General features: G+C 39.6%; 2 protein-coding genes across 7 annotated transcripts; one reads left to right on the forward strand and one right to left on the reverse strand.

Annotated features, from left to right (window-relative positions):
* Positions 1-272: 272 nt before the first annotated feature.
* LOC113234163 lies at positions 273-5,731 on the reverse strand. Its single transcript, XM_026469437.1, has 11 exons — positions 5,665-5,731; positions 4,889-4,987; positions 4,488-4,571; positions 4,025-4,171; positions 3,568-3,679; positions 2,233-2,378; positions 1,689-1,866; positions 1,425-1,601; positions 1,202-1,304; positions 1,016-1,112; positions 273-777 (listed from the first exon to the last, which is right to left on the reverse strand). The coding sequence occupies exons 2-11, from the start codon at positions 4,982-4,984 to the stop codon at positions 523-525; spliced, it is 1,395 nt and encodes a 464-aa protein (XP_026325222.1). The 5' UTR covers positions 4,985-4,987; positions 5,665-5,731; the 3' UTR covers positions 273-522.
* A 3,576-nt stretch (positions 5,732-9,307) lies between these two features.
* Positions 9,308-21,588, forward strand: LOC113234160 (longitudinals lacking protein, isoforms A/B/D/L-like). Of its 6 annotated transcripts, XR_003310773.1 has the most exons (7): positions 9,324-9,472; positions 9,976-10,182; positions 10,745-11,002; positions 11,761-12,013; positions 13,079-13,150; positions 15,728-16,388; positions 16,754-16,893. XR_003310773.1 is itself a non-coding variant. In XM_026469434.1 (6 exons), the coding sequence occupies exons 2-6, from the start codon at positions 10,009-10,011 to the stop codon at positions 15,195-15,197; spliced, it is 1,179 nt and encodes a 392-aa protein (XP_026325219.1). In that variant the 5' UTR covers positions 9,308-9,472; positions 9,976-10,008; the 3' UTR covers positions 15,198-15,591. The 6 variants fall into 6 exon arrangements, 5 of the variants coding, with proteins under 5 accessions (XP_026325219.1, XP_026325216.1, XP_026325220.1 ...); XM_026469434.1 differs by lacking the exons at positions 15,728-16,388; positions 16,754-16,893 and adding an exon at positions 14,776-15,591 and having other exon boundaries at positions 9,308-9,472; XM_026469431.1 differs by lacking the exon at positions 15,728-16,388 and having other exon boundaries at positions 9,311-9,472; positions 16,754-18,070.
* The last annotated feature ends 786 nt before the right edge of the window (positions 21,589-22,374 follow it).

The following is a 22,374-nucleotide window of genomic DNA, read 5'->3' on the forward strand; positions in this document are numbered from 1 at the left end:
AATACGTACGTATTTTATTGCCTTACGATAAAAACTTCTTCTTCTAACATAAGTTATAATAGAATTACTTGTACAGCGCCATTTTTGGCACTTTTATTTCGCATTCCTTTTATATTTTTAGCGTTGAAATTTTTTAGTAGGGTGTCCATAAAAATATATATTTTTGTTTCTAGCTTGTCATTTGGTCATACAATATGGTAAATATTATGATAGCTAGTAATTGTTAACTATAGTCGCAAACATGCCAAAAAAACAAAGTAGAGCCAAAACACCTTTGAAATAGCTAATTACATTGAAGTAAAAATAATACTGGAACTCCGATGATTAAAAAATTAAAAAAATATACTTAGTAGCCTTTCATGATATTCTATAATGAGTTCACAGATGAAAATGTTACATATTGGTTCAAACCATTTTAGGCAATTCTTCCATAAGTCCGTATTTATTATCATTTCTGGCATAACAATAATTAATTTAAAAGACACTTTGTCATGGAGCCTCATTCTGTGAGGCATGATACCCTCAACTGACTATACTGTTACAACTTTGGTTGTAATACATTGTCTGCTGATGATCATACTGATCTTGCAGCACATTAGCATGCATGGTGGTATCATGTTCCGTATAAATGTAAGGCTGAGGGATATTGGTTTGATCGTTGGGAAGGTGGTGGATGGTATGGGACGGCATATGATGGTAGTAACTATTTAAATCTTGGTTTTGATGGTGCTCCATTTCTTGAGAGGTTTGCATGTCTTGTTGCATGGCTTGCAAAGGCTGGAATGTAAAAAAATGCAGGGTCACAACGGAAATTTGATAAATGAAAACAATTAAGCTATAGTTTATTAATTATCTAATGTAATGTATGTGTGCGCTTTGAATTTTGTATAATAATACTATGAATGTAATATTCCGAAATAAATTATTTGAATTTGAATTGAATATAGTACCATGCAACAAGACGAAGTTACTTTCTGATTTTGAAAACTTGAAGTGAAGAAATATGGAATATTACCTGTCCTTGATATTTGCAACGCTTGAACCGACCATAAAGGGACGAGTAGGGAAGGTTATAGTGGATCGCAGCTTGATTTATAGACATCTGACCGACTCTGCAAATAAATAATTTTAAGACTGTTAATAAAAAGGCTTTAGATTCTCAAAATAAAAAAGCCACATCCACAGATTAGGTTTGGATCACCTGACAGCCTCGAGGGCTTCTCCCATGGCGTCTTCTGACCACGGTGTAGGATTGGACCTGGAGAGCTCGATTCCTTCCCGCTTGCATCTGCCGTACAACGTCCCTTAAAACACGAGAGATTCAAAGAATTTAGATCTGTACCTCGCTCATTGCCATAGTGCTCCACTGCGAGACGACGTACGAAAGCTGACAAGGAATGCCAAAGCGAGCGCTGGCAAAATACCTGTGGGGATCCCGAACTGGGTGGCGGCCCTCTGCACCGAGCTGGCCCCGCAGCGGATGGAGGCCAGCGCCTTGTCCAGGTCGGAGCGGCGCCAGGCGGTGGGCGCAGCGTTGAACGGCGCGGCCAGGCGGATGCCCTCGCGGCGCGCGATCTTGTACAGGGTGCTGCTGGGGATGCCTGCAATCACCTCGGGGTTCGTTCGATCGTGCAAGTGCTGGTAGGTTTAAATTGCAAAGAATGAGCTTTCGGTATCCGGGGCCATACCGTAGGCTTTACTGGCCTTGTTGGCCGAGATGGCGCCCGCCCGCAGCGCGTGCAGCGCCTGGCGCAGGTCGGCGTCGCTCCAGGACTTGGCGGCGCCCTCCTTCTTGGGCGTGTCGATGCCCAGCCGGTGCGCGCGCTGCCACAGCGTGGTCGACGGGATGCCGTACGCGGCCGACGCCTGCGGGCCGCACTTCACATTTCCACCACCGCCACTACCGGGCGCCCGGTCGAGGAGTCGCCACTCTTATCGACACGGCATCGCATTAAGTGACGTTGTGCGGTCGAACGGAAGCAAATCGCGCAATGTCTTTTTCTCTCTTATTGCGTGAACATAAAGATTTTTCTGGCGGCTCGAGGTGGTCCCGTGTGAATAAGTGTGGCGAGTCCCTTTTCGCACCGAGTGCAACAATCGTTTCAGACTATCTAAACGTTAGACAAGTAAACGTTAGACAAGTAGACGCTCATCAAGTAGACTGATCCGCTGAGCACTTATAAGTACTTTTTCTTTTTTACGTGAAACTCCCAAAGGGTAGCAGACGAATACCTTCGTGAGACTCATGTTGTGCTTCCTCAAGGCCTCCAGCGCGTTGTCCATGTCTTTCTGCGTCCAGCTCTTGGGGCTTCCGCGCGCCATCGGCTCGTGCTGCGTGGACGAGTCGCTGGTGTCGTCGCCGCTCAGGTTGTATTGCTCTGCAATTTACATTATTCGAGGCGTTTACATAATTTATTATTCATTGCAAGTTACTCGACGTAAACAAAAATTGCAACTTGTATAATTTGAAACAAAACAATGAGGAACTAAAAGGAATATATTCATTTCTACTGGCGCTATATTTTTGTGCAACCAATTAAATAAAGAATGAAAAAAAAATTAGGAAAATTCTTTTCTTCTTCTGTTACTTAGTAAGTAAATAAAACAAAAAGATTGACGTGAAATAATATACATATCGATGCCTTACTTTCTCAAACTAGTATTTTATAAAGAGTGGTTATTCAGGAGACGGCAAAACTTTCTATATATTTTAAATTTCTTATCAAGGGTGTTAATTTGTATTTCGCATTACTTTAAGAATAAATAAAAAGCCAGTGTGTGAATATGAAGGCAATGTGACGTGAAATCAGCCCACGAAATCAGCCCACGAAATTTGTATATACAACGCATTTTTTCCATTTTAGTAACTTTGTGCTTTAGGATACGAGTTTGAGAATGTAAAGCGACGATTATAACGATAACGGACATACCTTGATATAGTCACACATTAGTTTTCTGTTTCAATTTTTACCCTTGTTCCCTCTTTTACAAAACTGCGTTTGTGAAAGATTGACAAAGCGTGTAGACCCGGCATGACAGTGCGCTTACCAATGGGCGCCTTATATTTCCAATAGGGGTCACTGCACTTACTCAAATACAGTCCAAATAGCTAAATGTTAATAATATTTGACGGTATTTCATGTTATTGTTGTCTGTTCGTATCACCTTATTTAGGCATATTTACTTCCCGTCTAACAAACTCAGATCCGGATCTGATTTTTTCCAAGCCGGGGCAAAAACTTGACATTACCCCACCTTTGGCAGTTCTTACTAAATATTCGTAGCTACTCAACCAAAAGTTTCAAATAACTGATCTATTTCTCACAATTTGAGGGGACAATACGAATAAAGTCATTCATATTGATTGGTGAAACAATCAAAAAGTATCGTGAAATAAAAAAATAAGTCATATAACATTGGTCAGGTTAGCAGTCTATTATTTATCTTCTATAAACCAACCGAGCCTTACTCAAAAGAGCAACAAGCCTCACAGACTACGTAGTAAAGGATAGTAAGTTTAAGTTTATTAGTGACGACGCTACGTCTTTTCGTGGGCATAAAACGTACCTCCTTCAGAAAGTGGTTCATCTTTAACGTTGAGCAGAGGCATGAACTCTGAGGAGTCGGGCATTTCGGTCGCGCTCAGCATTGAAATGTGCCGGTCGATCAGCGTCGAACCCTAAAACACAATTTACTAAAAGTTTTACTACAACTCTACGGCAACAATATTCGAATGCAAAATACATCCTATAAGGGATTACTATAAGTTAATGTACAAAACTATAGATTTGGAAACCAGTGCTACTAATTCTGGATTCATTATTTCCTCGCTTATTGAAATGAAATGAATGAAATGAAATTTTATTTGCTTAAAACATGGTGTGAAAGATGGAACAATTATTACAGAACACATGTTTTACCTGACTAGGCATGCAAAATGTTGCTTATTATTTTATTTTATTATGATTATTACAACCCATAACACTAAAATACTACCACTCTTAGCATATTTTCTCAAACCCACCGTAGCAGCACTCAGAGGCGTAGGCTCCAGTGTTTCCAGAGAGGTAGCAGGAGTGATGTGCGCGTTATGCAGCTCCTGCTTAACGCAGACCGGTGTGGCGGCTGGGCCCGCCGGCGTCGGTAGTGCCAGCTCCTCCAATCCTGAGCCCTGCAATCACAATATTCATCGTAGGCAATATTTATTTCTAAATAAAACTTAATAATAAACATAATTTCGAGTTAGCTAGCTAGCGCATGCTAGATTTAAACTCGAAATTATGTTGGATCTTCGATTTCAATTTTCGTATGATAGATAAATTCTCAAACCCAACCACATCTAGTACATTACATTACGGGCATATTTTTTTTTATTTTTTAGTTTATTTGTTGATTAAGACTATTAGGGCCCCTTCATGAAAATAAGTACATCTCTGTATTCACGATTTTAAGTCAATAAAAACTTCAATAGTTAACTTTTTTGGTACCTGCAAGTGTAGTAGAGTGGGTACGCTCTCATCGCTTCCCGAATCCGGCTCTAACTTCACGGGTCGTAGCTCCGATGTAGACAGCTGTAGTAAGGTTTTTACTTAATTTTTAATAAACAATTTTTTGTTGCCTTGACACAAGCGAACCAGCTAGTCAAAATCGGAAATTAAATTATACATAGACAATATTTTTTAAAACGTTACTTTGACTGTGTTTTAACGTTACTTTGAAATTTACATACTTTATATACTTTGAAATCATAAATTCCCGCAAACTTTACATTATCATTATACCGATCTAAGACATATATGTACGTATATATTTATTGACGTATATACGTAGTAAACCTTGTAACTTTAAAATAAGACCTATGCATACAAAGCAAATCTTAATTATGTACCTGGTTACACAAATAGCTGTGACCGATCTGCGAATTGCTGTCTTCGTCTTCGGACGACGGTTCGCACTTCACCCGGCATGCGCCATGCCCGGGCATCTCCTGATCAAAAGACAATTTGCATTAGTTACCGATACTTTATACCAAATACCTAAAAGTTTGAGCTTAAAAACATATTACAAATAAAATTATAATTTGAGTATAAGCCACTTAGGCAAAATATAATGAATTAAAAGCGAGAAAAAAGTAGGATATTCACACAAAGCGAATGTCACTACGCGCGGAAACAACAAGCAAGTGCTCCATTTTTTCCTCCAAATGTCGCTCGAATCGAACAATCGCCGTAATATAAGTAGGTTTACATAGGCAATTAGACAAAAGGAAGCGAGCTTTATTGAATTTTTTCTCGATTGGTGCACAAATGAAGAGTGCAAAGTTGAATCCCTCTCTTTCCACCGTTCGCAAGGCGAGCCGTCTCTCGGGATTCTTTTTAATTCCGTTTGTTTTTCGACGCTACACAGATATACAACGTCGCTCTGTAGTAAGTACGTATAAGTACATCCGCGCGACCAAAAAGCTAAAATGAAACTTTGCTTCGTGATGAATTTCCCGCGAGAAGAATTCAAAACTTTAACGTTCTGTAAGAAAACGCACATGTCGACTGAATAGGAACTTTATGAATGGAGAAATAGCGCAGATGTTGCGCTACACCTGCCGGAGGTGGAGGGAAAATAGTGAATGTAAAGTTGCGCGGTTAACCCTCTCACGCTGTCCCTCACATCGCGCCATTGGTCGCGGAGCGCGATCCGACCAGCCGCGGACACGGCAGGGCTGCGCGCCCCGCGCCCGGCACGATGCGAGGTTCGAAACATAATATTGCACTTTCACCGCCTTCTCGAGAACAGCGAAGGACGGCGTAAAACGGAGCCGATAAACGCGAGGGAAACGAATCGACGAAGACACTCACCTAGTCGGTCAGCGGAGGCCGCCGTAAGCACCCGCCGGCTCCACACATGCACCGCGGAGTCCGCACCGCAGCACGGGCCCACCGCTGCACGATGACCTTCGGGATACGATGAAATGTCGCAAATGAAAGTGAATTCGGCACACACCCGGACGAGTCTGCGTCGCTGCGTGGCGCATGTTTAGGAGGTGCAGGGCGGGCGCGTGCTGATTTTTTTCCGCGCCGAAGAAATAAAAACAAACGCCTTTTTGCCGTGAACCGGCTGAGCCGGGCCGCGTACGGCCCCGACGCGACACGCTACCGAACTCCGAACCCGGCGTTCATAACTTAGAGCCGTTCAGTTTCGCACTACTAGCACTTGCAAACTAGAGATTTAAAACGGCACTTTTGCGAAAAGTTTGATGTTTAGGAAGCGAATCGCGACACAAAAAAGAGGGATAAGTCACGTGGAGGGAGGGTAGATGCACTATAGCACGTGTAGGTATGCAGGAGTGGAGGCGAGGGAGGCCCTCCCACGCGGCGCCCGACCAGTCGGCGCCCCGCGCGGCGCCTTCTCTCTCCGCTCCGATTGATTTTTATTACAAGAATTTCGCTCGTGGTTTTTTTTTGTTTCCCGCACACCGAAAGCCTAGCGACGCACACAACGGGATTCGTATAATTCGTTTGTACGAACTTACTAATGCTATTGATTTTTATAACGAAGCTGCTCTACCAGCGGGCGCGGGCGGAGGCTCTATCTTTTTATTCCTTTCGAGTTTTTCGTTACAATCAATTTAGAATATCTACTTACTTTTTGAGTATACAAATTTATTACCTACTTATATACATTAACACAAGGCAACTGAAGGCAACGCTACTAATTTAAACAATACATAGTGTAAATTCATATACTTTTTTATTTCACTATATTTTCTGGTTGACTCTATCCATCCATTTACTATAGATTCTCATTGATATCGCAAAAAAATATAAGCTATCGTATAAATTTCATTGAAGTCGAATAGGTGTAAACAGATAAGTAAAGAGAAATTTCATTTTTTTTCTAGATCTGAAAGTGATCGTCAGGAAAATACTTAGTTGTTTATATTGATGATGTGAATTAACACAAAAAACATTATACAATAAATAAATATACCACTTATAAGTAAGTATGCTTGTAACTGTCAATAACAGTCTGTCAACTTTTTACTGTCTTCCCGACCCCGTAAAGTGACACCACGGGTAACGGTGTCAAGCAATACAAGTCCCAGTGCCGAGCATGGATCGCCTCTAAGAGCGCGTTAAATGGTTTACATAAAACCTACTTTTACTGAGTAGGATGATCTGTAAATAAATAGAGCTTTATTCATCAAACACACATACATGTATGTTTATAAAAAAATCACATAATATGTGTACTTATACACATTAGCTATTCTGATTTCTATTTAAAACTAAGTACTGTTTTCAGCCTCCACCTGTGTTCTCTGCATACGTTGTCATGGTTACTAAAATTCTGAACAAAAGGTCTAGGTAGAACAACAACAATCATCTAAACATTTAGTCGGCTATTACAAACATATATACAAAAAATAATAATAATATTAATCTAAATTTAAAATAAATAATAAACAATTAAAATAAATAAAAAGAAATAAATTACTAAATATATAAATAATAGCCGAAAAGGCTAGCCAGCTCATCTTAATGCTAGGCTGAGCCACAGCATAGCAATATATGTATAAACATGAAATATTATAGAGCAAAATTGCGTTCTGTGACTATGATTTTAAGGGTAAGTGCTATTACAGACACATTTCAACTCATGTCTCATGAGACGGGCGCAGTGGCAATGTCCTCAGATTTAAAGCTAACCACCAGGGGCACGACTTCTTCGTCCCGTCACTTTGTTTGACCAGAGCTTTTATCGCTTAGCGATAATGCCAGCTCCATCGTTACAGACTATTCTTAGTTCTACTTACCATCCCGTCATTTGGTATCATAAAAACAAGTTTAAATTCATAATTATTATTATTTTAATTTCGAGTGACGAGACGAACAAGTCGTGCGCCTGATGATAACACGACTGTCCATAACAGTTACAGTGCCACTCAGGGCTTTAAATTGCAAAGATCTAAGGGGCACTACCACTGAGCCGGTCACCCTGAGACATATGTTGACAAGTCCCATGTGCTTGTAATTTTACCAGTACCTTCAAAACCGGAACGCAGTAATGCTGACATTACTGCTTGGCGGCAGAAATAGGTAAGGTGGCAGTTCTATCCTGGACGAACTCCTTCACAAGGAGCTCTACTGCTACTAAATTACTTTGTTAACCGTCACGCAACATTCATTGTTATGTTAGCTGTTCATGTTAGCTGTCGATTTATATGTAAATAATAAACATAATAAACAAATAATAATAAACATTTAAGAGGCTGTTTCAAAATGAATTCAAACTGGAGGCCTTGGTTGATGTCAAAGAATATACGTTTTTTTCTTCGCTATAGGATTAGCTCTTTTATGGAAATACATAATATAACTATATGTATAATACGTACGCAAAACAAACGTGACCAAATCGCTAATAGATAAATATACCTACATACGCCTCATTATCCATTACCGTCTGTACTTATTTCTTGTAACCAAGTACGTGCCATTACTTAATGTACGTAAGTTTAGATTTTGTAATTTTTTTAAGAAGGTCCGAGTGATAATGGTAAAGGACTATCCACACACATCAGGGTCGTGCCCGGGACGTGGAAGGGGCGTACAAAATATACGCAACGATATTTTTTTGAGTTCTGACGGAGCTCGGCCCGTCCACGTCCCGGGCACGGCCCGGATATGTATGGACAGACCTTTTAAAACTATTACAAAAGTTGGATTAACTCGGTATGTGTGCGCATTTCAATTTTACCGCTCGCTACAATGTTCACCTTCATTTCATTGGACATTTCGCTAACCAGTACACGAACGAAATCATAGATGTCGCTTTAAACAAATTGGAACAATCTCGATCTTGCAATGTGTTATATATTTCACATGTGGCAACACAATAAATTGCATCAAACAAATTATCTAAAATTTTCTTACTTTTAAACAACAATTACATAGAAAAACATAGAAAACCAAATATAATACAGCCAAAGAATACATTTCTGTCGGTAACAGGCAATCTCAGATTAGAATAGATCACGAGATGATCTGTCAAGCAAAAAGTGGGTCAAGGACAAATCAATCAAATAGCGAATAAATTATATTTGCGTTAGAAACTACATCATTTACCGAGAAATAATAAATTGTTAAATTTATTTTAATTGTCGTATGATGACTAAACTAGTTGTTTTTTCTATTTAAATCACAAAATTATTTTTTTCAAGCTTTCCTTTTTATTACAAATGGCAACATTGATAGAGCTTATTTTGGGTCACTCGCGTCGCTTCCAACTTGTACTTCGTTTGGATTTTTGTAGAGGTGCCTTTCTCTAAACTTGCAACATAGCATAGTTTTGTGTTTTTCATTCACGAAAGCTGGCGGGTGTGCAAATGTGCTAATATAATTGAATGTGGCAGTGCTAGATTACTTTCAAAACAGAATTACGACAGTGTTAAATCGTGATAGTTAATGAAATAGTCAAGGTAAGTGATTTAGTTAGATCTCGCGACCGAGGATTACAAACGATAAGCGCTCACTTACAACTCCGAGTTTTCATCTTGAAAATTTCCACTCGATGAACTTTCGAAGTAAAGTTTCTTGGAAGTTTCTTTGTTGACTTCAACTTCTGCAAAGTTCCCCGTGTCTCGGCAACGCCGAGAACTTGGATCGTTTGTGTATGTAGTGGAAAGTTTGTTCAGAAAATAGTAAAACTTAGAATTTTCGTCGCCATTTTATTTTTTGTCGCGCTGGAAAAGCGGCCATTTTCTTTGTGCCGCGTCGCTTACGACGAGTCGTATGTGGTCCATAAAGTTAATTTAGTTAAGTTAGGGCGTGATCTCATATCGTAGTGTATCTATAAAGTAGTTTGTTTCAAAGTGGTCGTCGTGTTTTGCGAAACTACTTCGCTATATTATTGAAATTTTTCTAATGGCCTAGTTAGTGCGTGGTATTCCGACGTAGTTTGACCTGTAGCTCGGTGTGGCAGGATCAGGGGCGCGACGAGCGGCTAGACGGCACCATGGACGACGACCAGCAGTTTTGCCTACGCTGGAACAACCATCAGTCGACGCTTGTGTCCGTTTTCGACACTCTCCTGGAGAAAGGCATTCACGTCGACTGCACCTTGGCTGCAGAGGGCCAGACCCTCAAGGCGCACAAAGTAGTCCTGTCAGCGTGCAGTCCCTATTTCGAGGTTGGTACCATTTAGACGCGCTCGCGCAATCTAGGTCAATTGCTATCGCATTTAAGTTACTTACAAGGCAGCACAGTTTTGCTCTAATAAACATTCCAGTTGTTTCATTCTAGCTTTCATGTGTTAGCAATTAAATTGATGCATAGATGAGTTGGCAACAGAAAGTTGCTTCTCCTACTTTTGATAATGTAATTTTCAAATGCAATTTGTCAAATGACTGTTGCATTAGTTGTCATTAATTAAATGACCACTTAAGTAATTTGTATTTGGAATGCTAACAAGACTGTTTTCAATTGTTTCTAATGATGTCACTCTCCTGTATGTATGTAATAGGCTGCCTAAAGTAGCTATTTAAGTTAGGCTGCATTTTCTGTATAACATTTCATTGCCTCTAAACAATAACATAAAATAGCTGCAGTATGATTCTGAATCCAAACAATAGACTGAAGTTAAAAATAATAAGCATATCCCCAAACACAAATCAAACATGAGTATTTACAAACCGACATACTGACACAGAGAGTAAACAGTGTTATACAATAAAACTATTATTTTGTTCCAGAGCGTACTTTCACAGCAGTATGACAAGCATCCAATTATAATATTGAAAGATGTGAAGTATGCAGAGCTTAGGGCTATGATGGACTACATGTACCGTGGAGAAGTGAACATCTCGCAGGACCAGTTAGCGGCTCTGCTGAAGGCAGCCGAATCTCTACAGATAAAGGGCCTATCAGACAACAAGCCATCGCGGCCTCCGTCGCGCCCGGCGCCGCCTGCCGCTGCACACCCGCCCAGAGCCCCCTCACCCCCTCCACAGGTATAACCATCACCTGGCCATTCATTACACACATGCCAAGGTCACTATTTTCAGTTGTGTCCACTGAACAGTTCAGAGCAACCAGTGACATCATCACAGTAGTAGATACAAAGATGTTTACAAAACACTGTTTACACATTTTAAAAAATGTTCTCAGTCATTACCTACTTGCTATTATCAACTGAATGTTTGATTCAATCATGTCCCTTGCCTATTGCAAACAAATGTGTTACAACCAAAATAAGAGGGAAATTTTCTGTTTCTGTAGTTTCTCTTGTATAAGGAAAAACTAGTATCTATTGTACATAACTATACTGGATAGCTGTTTATTTAAGAAAGTTAACATCCTTAAATATTTGCACACTGTATGTGTGATAGTGAAATAATATAAGAAATCCTTCATGTTGTCTGTTTTACTATGTTAAATAGTTAACAATTGTTTGGAAATCTTTAAATTTAGTGATTGATCAGAAAACAAAACTATAGTACAACTTTCAGATCTAATTTGCGCTTATTTATTTGTTCAAACAAACCAACATTTCAGGTCACAGTTGACTGAAAATTAAAGAAACCTATGTGTAACAAATGCGAAAACCTAAAAACTGTATTTAATGTTTGATTTTAAGAATTTATATACACAACGAAATGTGGCGATCAAATCAATGTCATTTGGACTAACAAAAAGTAAACTTGATTTAAGCACAACCCCTTTCATCTAGACGAAAAGTGCAAAATAATGAAATAACACTCTTGTCTAGGCTCGCGATGGCAGCATAGACAGTCGTGAGGGCTCGGTGAGCCCCACTCGCCGCCGCAAAAAAGCGCGTCGCCTGTCCACCGAGGGGTTGGAGGTGCCCGTCCTCAACCTGCCCCCAGCCAACGACAACGCGACCGGCAATGGCGACGAGGCGCACTGCAAGGAAGAGGCGCCTCGGGATGGAGTCGAAGACCTTACTATTGATGAGGAGGCTGATGATCAACCGGCCGTCACACATAACGACGTTGTTCGCAGTTAGTATTCTTTGTTACATTTCACTAACATAAATTATTGTTACTTTAGTATTAAATCGTATTTCAACTTAATAGCCCAAAAGAGTAGAGCTAGGTTACTGTAATTCATTAGAACAATTAAGAACATAAAGAAATAGTCTGAAATATAGATATAATGTAATTATGATATGTAAGAATGTCTGACAACTAGTTACTGTAGATAATCCACTAAGTTATGAATAAATAACATAGCTAAAAGTACCAACGTACATAATTACACACATTATTAAAATATAATGGTAAATAATAGGGTATACTTAAGGCTTTTTCCCAAAATTGTTAATATACAACTGGTTTTCTTGTCATCACCTGATCATGATACATGGAACTGTGTTGAAATATTGGGGTACTCAACAAAAAGGCATACTGTAAGAAAACCTGTTCAATTTTGTTAAGAGTAGTGGTATATATGACTCCATTTTTTTTTTATGGCTTCAATCAACTCACTGCACGGCTATGATGGAAATTAATCTAAAAGTTAGTTTTTCGGTATCTAAACTAACACGGGATATCATAATGACTGAACTTAATAATGGTGGTCATCTGTCCTTGTTAACAAAAATTATTGGTCTGCAGTTTTTGTGAGTCCATTGAGGTGTGACGACACGAAGAAGTATTGCCGTTTCTTTCTGATTCCTACTGACCACCAGTAACAATAATTTTTTTTTTCAATACATATAATACTAATAAAAAAGCATTTAAATGCAAAACTTGTAAAATAACTTCAAACTAAAGTAATTCTGTATTGAGACAACATAAAATAAGAGGCCTTACTGGGATTACCCTCCCAAATGACGTTAATCACTTGTTGTCATTTGCCTGTACATATGCAACTCTATTAACATAGTCTGTAAATACATAAGTTCACGCTGCTTTACAACATTATAATTTACAATAGCCGAGCAAAACTAATCATTTGGCTGGCGGTCACAGTGACTCACAAGTGAAAAAGGAATTTGGTAACAATGTTATAACGTGACATATGTCGCGAAAGGACAGGAGTACAGTGGAATCATTTGATTGCAGACTTCCAATGGCACATGGAACGATCTCAAGACGAAATAATGAACTCGAGCGACGGCGTCCGAGACTCGCAAGGTAAGCCCAGTCACGTAGCACACGCCCGTGCCCGCGGCCACCCCGGCGGTGGTGATGGGACTCGAGATTGATTCCCTGGTACAATGAACTTTTATTCCCGCCACGATCATGTGACCCGCAACACAAAAGTTCATTGTGCCAGGCATACAAGGAACGGATGAAATGCGCAATGTCTTCCCATAATTTGAATTTAGACAAACAGCCATTGCTTAAAATAATCTATTTATCTTGTTATATATAAATATTATATTCACGACAGCGGATACAAGAGTGCTAGTGTTCTCACATGTGAAACTTCAACCTTGTATTAATTATATCTAATATTAATTTTATAAACTACTAATCGTATTACAAATTTATATTTTTATATCCATACATATGAAATGTTTAAGAATTTCAGTGAGCAGGTAACGGTAATGGTAGTTAAGGTTTTGATCGAATGTAGCCTTCTTTAAGGCGAGGTAAAGTGCGAGGTAAGTATTATCTTTACAATTACGTATTACGTGACGTGTACTGGTTGTTTGCTTTTGTTTGTGATATGGGGGCTAGCCAACATTTAGAGCATTGCATGCCTATTAGTATATGTAGTGCGGAGTAGAAATCACACAGCAGTAACAATTAACTCGAATACCTAGTACTAACTTAACCGATTAACATATAATTAACATAGTGGATTGGAATGGCTCATACTTTTATTGGTAAGTAAAATTTAACGTATTTATTATTGACTACGTAGTATCTATTCGGTAGCCGTAGAGAATCATGTTCAATGTGCACAACACCACACCTTACCCTCTATTTTGTTTATGGGTTTTTCAAATGTTGTATCGGTTTATACATTTCATCGAATTCGGCCGTGGCTAGTTGCTAGTTCAAATACCGTGTACAATTGCGATCTCCTGGCACATGTGTGATTTGATGCAATTCAATTTGTTTATAGAAGAATTGTATGGAATATTGTGTCTCCGCGCCGGCGCTAACGCACCAAGGTAAATCTGAATCATTACTTTTATTGTAGTTGTTGGTTATGTGGCTTATTTATCTATTATTTATTATTCTTTATTTTGCATTCACATGTGATTTCACTGCAGATGTCTTTTCTAAGCAATTCATGTTTTAATTAGGCAGTTTTTTTTTTATAAGACATGCATGTCCACTAGGCGAGATCAGTTCAGAGCGTGTTACTAGATTATTTTAGCATGTATTAGCCATTCATTTGGATTCCTAGTGATAGATGCGTTCCTAGATGCGCATTTCATTTTATACTATTGTTTACACTACAACAAATAAAACGTTACATTAGGAAATACGGTTTTTTAGGATTTCAATAATCGGCACAAGAGCGCAATCGACACAAGTTTCTTCTCTCTAGGACATAATTCCCCACACCTTAAATAACATTAGCGCTTGGCTTTTCGCTCTGTCATCAACCCGTCGCATCTTCATTACAATCCCTTGTGCATAAAATTAAAAAACATGTCTTATCACATCAGTTACTTGTACATAACACTCGTTGCACCTTACTCTCACCTGTGCACACCTACACTGTTTTGATAATACGTATGTACGTCTCCCACTGCTTATTATTTAATTTATTCTCGCTTTTCATTGTTTTACCCTTGCAGAACCGCCTTTAAAACTAACAGGATCCTTGCCATACGCCAAAACTCCTTTCCCCTTAACCCGAGGATACCTTAGGAAAATTGACGCTAGGGAGGAGACGAAAGTTGAGATCAAACCCCGCAGAGGAAGGAAGCCGCTCCCTAATTGCTTAAAAAAGAAGTACGCCATCAAAAAGAGAGGGCGCACACGAAAGGGCGAGAGCTCGAATCAATCAGAGAAAAAATTCATTTGTTCCATTTGCCACAAGAAGCACTACAAATATAGGAGGAATAAATTGAGACACGAGAAGTACGAATGCGTAACAGGGCCCCAGTTCGCCTGCGGCGTTTGCCAGAAAAAATACTCGCAGAAAAAGACCCTAACAGCCCATATTGCTCTAAAACATCCCGATTTCGTGGCCAAGTTTGAACCGGAGGAGGATTGATCACTTGTTTCTTTTTTCTTGCCTCGTTGATTCTATATTTTTTGTTGATTTATTTGTTCTTAATCATGAAAGCATTTACTTTTCGTTCATATGAAACATGAGTTGTTTAGTTTTTTTTAACATACATTATAACATTTAAGTACATTTTGGGTTAACAAAAACTTGAAGTATCGGAGATTTTATAGTCACTTCATAATAATTGATCTCTTATACCAGTGCCATTATTTTGGATAATGTAATTTTAAGTAAAGATCATTCTAAATCACCAGAGTGTATGACATACACAGTTTTGTTTATTTTTGTTATTTTTTAATAAGTTTGCTTCTAGCTTTAGAATGATCTTGTTGAATCTCGTTTTTTTTATTAACTTTTCTTTGTTATCTATCACCACGGGTACTTTGTCATTATTTTCTTTTAGTTCAAATACATTATTTTTGTTAATCGGTTCGTTTTTATTTTCGCTTCGTGTGTCCTCGCGATGCACTTTCGCTAAACGGAAAAATCCACTTTACTCCAATTTTCTTTTTCAGGTCCAAAACTTGCGACTCGACAGAGTATCGTAACGCGCAGTAAAAAACTTATCCCCGAGGAGCCGGAGAAAGCGACCACGTTCGCCATACTGAAGCCGGTAAGGAAGTCGGCGGCGACGACGCAGGCCGCGGCCGCCGCGCCGCCGCCCGCGCCCGCGGAGGCCAAGGAGGCCAAGGAGGCCCGGGAGGCCAAGGAGGCGAAGGAGAACAAGAAGCAGCCGCCGCCCAAGGCGCCCGGCAAGGCCTCGCCGCCCAAGGAGCCGAAGGAGGCCAAGGACAAGGGCAAGGACGGGCGCTACGCGTACTTCCCGCGCGAGCGCTCCAAGGCGCTGCCGTGCGCGCAGTACAAGACGGAGAACAACAAGTACAAGTGCCCCAACTGCCAGCGCTGCTACAACGCGCGCAAGAACCTGGTGCGCCACGTGACGCTGGAGTGCGGGCGCGAGCCGCAGTACAAGTGCCCGCACTGCGTCTTCAGCAAGCACCGCCGCAACGAGCTCAAGAAGCACCTGGAGCGCAAGCACCCCGAGCACGCGCGCGTCAAGTCGCCGCCGCCCGACGCGCCCGACGACGCGCCCAAGTAGCGCCCCCGCCCCGCCCCAACCGCCCCAACCGCCGCCGCCCAGTGCCTTAACCTAACCTAGCGGTCTTCCTCTTTATGGTATTACGCGTTTTCTATGAGCCTTGTATACTTGTGTATCGATGAAGTGATTCGTATTTCATATTTTTCGAGCGATTAAACGTCTCCACTCACCCCGGCGTTTCATTTGGCCCCGCGCGTCCGTCCCCGAACCTTTATGGGAAGATAAGTTCACGGAGAATCGATCACTTGGATTGTGCATGTTCGCATGACTTAGAAGCTTCGCCTTTTATCATTTCTAACCGAGATTATTTTATATTTTTATTATTATAACGCATTTCTTTGGTTCCTTAATTTTATTTTAGCCTCTGGTAGTATTAACACGACTCCGTCCGTAGTTGCGCTTGACTTATTATTTGCAATACCGTTAATGTGTTGTATTTCAGAGTTACCCAAGGATAGCCTCCCGACGGCGCTGCTGTCGCTGCTGTCCGCGCAGCGCGCGCGCGCGCAGTCGCTGGCGCTGGTGCCGCCCGCCGTCCGGCTCACCACTATCGTCAAGTCGCCGGCCAAAGACTTCCCCCCCTCGCTGCACCTCCCCAAACTGCCCCTCGACTCTCTCGACGCGATCCCCGACAACATCAAGGCCCACTTCCTCCAGCAGGCGTTCATGCAGAACAACAACACCGTGGGCCAAAACGTCGGAGACTACAAGTCCGCCTCCAAGCAGGAGGACACGGAGTCCGACGCCGAGTACGATGACACGGACGATATAGTGCTCCCGGAGGAGAACGACGACATTTACGACAGCTTCGGTATCAATTCTGTTAACGTGAACTCGAACGACGGCTTCGACACCAAACCCGACATAAAGCCGCACTACGCCAAGAGAGACGGAAACAGCTCGGACGATGCTAGTCGCCAATTCGAGTGCCGGCACTGCGGCAAGAGATACCGCTGGAAGTCGACCCTGCGCCGCCACGAGAACGTGGAGTGCGGGGGCAAGGCCCCATCCCACCAATGCCCCTACTGCGCCTACAAGGCCAAGCAGAGGGGCAACTTAGGCGTACACATTAGGAAGCACCACAGCAGCGAGTGGTTCATGTACGCCAACAACAAAGTCAGGAGAAACAAAAAGTCGTGTAATTAGTTGTAGACAAACATTAGACCAAAGTAGATACCTAACCAAATCGGTACTGCAATAATTTTTATTTATATTTACATTATTTTGTTGAAGACGTTTATTTACACTAAAGAGAATAGTTGTAAAGTGCACATTCCCTAATGGTATAGTGATAATTTTGTTGTTTTTGTTTTAGAGTTTATTGTCGTAGTTAAGACTGACCCAAGTATTTTATTCCAAGGAATACGACCTAAGGTCGAACTTCGCGGGCGAACGCTCTGAATGACGCTTCCAATGCAGTTGGATCAAATTACAAGCCCCTTTAGATTGAAGTTAAATTTACAGATTATTGTAATTTGTTTACTAGCTCGAATTTGTTCTAGTTATAATAAACTGTGCATTCCTTTAAAGGAATAATTCCAAATCATATGACTTTAGTGCAATGATATTAAGAAATGATTAGTTGATATTTCACATTATTATATTCAATATTATATGCGTTAAGATTAAGAAAGTTAACTTATTTTACTTTCCGATGGTCGAAAAATTAATTTTATTAGAAAGACCTGAATGTTGTTGACGTTCATAAGTTATTGTTTTCTCTTCCGTACTTTTAGTACGTTCTCATCGTGAGGGACCATTTTTGTCTTCCCATTTTCTTTTTTGATAACCCAAAGTTACGTTTAGAGTTGTTTACTTGTTAGATTAGTATGAGATATGACGTTCAGTCGGAGAACGGGCGCCTCAAACCGCTGAAGTAATACTTGAAGTATTCCCTCTCATTAAGTTTGAGGGCACGTGTAGATTAGTTTATTTAAAAGCTCATCCATAATGTGCCTACAATGTTACCTGTAGTTAGTATCATAAATATTTATAATTATATTTTCTGATGTTATTCGGTCTATATTGGGATATGAAATGTGTTCAAAAATTTTAAAAGTGGTTATGATATTAAACTTGCAATAACATTATAAAAAGTTTTGCGTAGCATGTTGACTGTTGATATTTTTGTTGAACTAGGATAACAAAGCTATTTGACCAAAGTCAGTATTAGTTTATTAACGTGATGTTAAGAAAAGGATGTTATTGATTTGTTGTTGAACATTCGAGTCATTGCTAAGCGTAGAAAGTTGCTTCGATGTGCAATGTTGTCCATCATATCATGTGTCGGTTTAGATTTTGATTCCACGCCCGGAGCTGCTCTCCGGCGTGGCGATGTTTCATTGTTTGTTAATGTTATTGGAAAATTAGGTAATCAATTAGTGTGATTTTTATATGAATATATTGGGGTTTATTTGGTAGAAAAGTTTATTCAAATATAGTTCTAGTTAATATTATTATTTATGTTTTGTTTTCCTTGCTTCTTCGCAAGCGTTCCTTTTCCCGTTCCTTTTTGTTGCCTTTAAAATTTTAGGTGAGTCTTACTTTTACGTTCATGTTATAACTGCATGTGCACGAGTCGTTGTTTTTCGAAACCCCACTGCTTACATTTTCAACTTGGGCATGCTGTTTGATTTATTTTTCTTTTCTTTTTCGTTCATACTAATCTAATTAATAATTTCAGGTAGACAAGAAAGCCCATGGGTCGGGAGACTACATTAAATTAACAAAAATGTTTTACAATATCCAAAGCAGTGATTAAAATAATATCGAGTAACAACATTTCTCTATCAAAATATTTCACTATACGTGAAAACGGTTTTGGAAAACATCCGCGCGTCTTCAAAAATCTCGAACTGTCAGACAATCCCGATGAAATTTAGTTATAATTCGAAATAAATGTTATGATTTTCTTTTTGTTCTTTTTTTTTACTTTTCCTTTTTGCAAAGCTTTCATCACAGCACTCGGTGGACACTCACAGTAGAAATTTACATATCTAGTCTATGTAATATATTTATCCATTATGTACGTATATCATTATGTATATAACATGTATTCGTATTGCTTGTAACTGTCGTTAACCTCACGGGAATGTTGAATGTTGCGTTTGTGTCGGTCGGCGTGTGATCGTTATATGAGTCGTGTCGCGGTTTCAGGCGGCGGAGGCTGCGTGCCGGAAGACGTCTCTTTCACTAGGATCGGCGGCCTGTCCTGGGACCAGTGGTCGGCGAGGCTGGCGCTGCCGCTCGTCGCCAGCATGAGGGTGAACGCGCCCTCGCTGCCGCCCACGCCCGGTGAGCCCAGCTTCAGCTGCCCCGACTGCGGCAGAATGTATAAACTCAAGTCCTCGCTCCGTAACCACCAGAAGTGGGAGTGCGGCAAAGAGCCTCAGTTCCAATGCCCGTACTGTGTGTACCGCGCCAAGCAAAAGATGCACATCGCCCGTCACATGGAGAGGATGCACCGCGAGGTGCACATGAAGCCCGAACAGTACATAAAGCAGGACAACGTCGACGCTTGTACATAGCGCGCTCGACTTCTGCGAACCAATTTTAGTCACTTTGATGAATACTCCATAATTTTAGAGTCGATCGCCGATCTATGTAAAACTTTTACATATCATTGCCTTTATAAATGTTTGTTAATTGGAATGTTGTTGAAAGTAGAACCAGTTTTAATGTAGCTGATAACGTGTTTTCGACTTAAGAATCGTTAGTATACTTTCAGAATTTAAAGAGAAATTATGGTAAAGTATAAAATTCCCAAGTTATTCCGATTGTGATAAATGTGATTAAGTAAATCTCTTTTGTGATAGTGGCATCAGAAAGTCACGTTAGATGTAATCGCCCTTCCGCGAGTCACAGCTCGTGCCCGCAATCGTTACCTACTTGTACTCAATTTATGCAACGCCTACACATATGACAATAATTAACATGGTAATACGCATCAAATTGCCGTAGCCTCGCGCTAGCAGTTGACATGCGGCAATATGTACAAACTGTTGCATTTATCCACTACGTTAAGTCGAAAGTGATTGTATAGTTACGCTTTTTATCATTTTTGTACATGTATTTTTTGTACAGCATTTATTGTAGACTATCATTCCTGCCTGGATTTAGTAGAACGCTACAACAGACTATAGAGCAGTGTTGGTTAAGTTCGTTACCAATTTCAGTTACTATTCTAAATCCAAATGATCATTTATTTTTTAATTGTTATGGTTAGAATCAAACTAATGGGAGCATATTTTGAGAGTACAATTATAGTTTTCAAATTTCTTTTGTTTAGAAGATCACATCTGGAATCTGCATGCCTTGTATACTCGGGCAAATGAGAGTTTGAATGCTAAATTAAGTCTTAAGTCTTGTATATCTTAGTTGTAAACAAAATGAAGCTATTTTCGCTTAGTTAGCAAACTCTAGTTCTTTGCCATAATGCATGTTCCATTATTATTGTAATACTCATTTAAGTTAATTTTTTATTTCAATTATTTTTAGATCTCTTTAATCTAATGCATTTATTTTATATTAGTTTAGGTTTTTTTATTATTTTCAGTGACAGTAGAGTGGAATGAGCTATTGTCGTTTGCGATGCGGCGATTTATGTAGTTCCTCGGTGCAGATGATATGTTGTACCTATATCAGATGCGTCGCTCTTGACGTCTTCTAACCTATAATTGTGGGGCCAATAAGATTATTAGTAATTAGGTCACAATGCTTGACGAATGAGTGCCTTATTTGAAGTGATTGTTGGCTAAATCGAAAATATATAAATATTAAATATCAAATTAACTACACTGCCATTACATTGTTGCGAGAACAAATGAAACGTGAACAATCATGTTATTTTTGCGAAGTTCAAACCAATCTTCCACATAGTTTATAAGTAATTTTTATACACATTACCATTTAGAAATTATTTTAAGATAGGCGCGGTAGTGGCTGCAATTACACAGTCTCGACAAAATTTACCTTCGAGTACAAGTTTCTTGTGAACGAGCGACCGCTACCGCTTAGGTTATCCGTCGCAGTTACCATCATACAATCAAAATGTAGTAGTTCACAAAGTACAACCATACAAGTCTTGTCAGTATAAAACTAAGTGCCTTTAAAAAGTTAGTCATTAGGGTTTAAAACTTCTCATTTTCTAAAATCTCAATCAGCCGTCTTGGAACGTAACGTTTGGTCGCAAAATTTCTAGGTTGTGATTTTTAAACCATTTACTCGCCACACAAAAATTAAAACTAATTCAACAATATAAAAATTTCTAATTAGTGTGTGGCAGGGAGCGAGTATTTCAGCTCGTCCCTGCTGTTGTGGTTTAATAAATATATAAACGCACAAAATGACAATGACCGAAAAGTTGTCTCCAAAAAAAACCTTTAATATAATATTCACTTGGTTAAAACAGAACTATGCCAGACTCATTTGAACGCTAGCTATTTAACCTGTTCCTCGTAAACTAACACTTATAGGACACATTTTGTTATACTACACATAGCTGTGATAATTAAGAAAGTAAATGCACATATATTTTGAATTTTACACAAAGGACTCTATGACGATTTTATGTAGATACCACGCCGCAACAGTATCACTAATTCAGTATAGAATCCAAGTGATTGTTACGAACAAAACTAGATGTTAAGAATTGCTGCCTAGAATATTTGTAGGGCTCTATATTATACAATTGTAAACTATCTATCACACGGAGTTACAGTGATTCAATGCATTTGATTGTATTTTTATAACCTTTTTGTATTTTAATAAAGTTGCTATTCTTGAAATTTAATTGTTTCAATGGTGTTAAGCAAGACCTTTTTACTGTGTTATAAATCTCGCCTTGAATGTAACTCGGGTCGGTAAAATTTACTAACACACTTAACTGGATGCCTTATAATAACGCAAACGTATTTAAGTACTCACTTGCATGTTAATTAAGGTGTAATTATTTGATTGATTACTTGTTTACATTTCTTTTCCTGCAGAGGGATATATCCATGTGTAATTAATTACGACGATTAAATAACACTTGTATTCTTGTATAGGGTTTATGCATTTAGT

This window comes from Hyposmocoma kahamanoa, unplaced genomic scaffold (assembly GCF_003589595.1).
Source record: "Hyposmocoma kahamanoa isolate Upper Pololo Valley unplaced genomic scaffold, ASM358959v1 81, whole genome shotgun sequence".
Lineage (NCBI taxonomy): Eukaryota > Metazoa > Arthropoda > Insecta > Lepidoptera > Cosmopterigidae > Hyposmocoma > Hyposmocoma kahamanoa.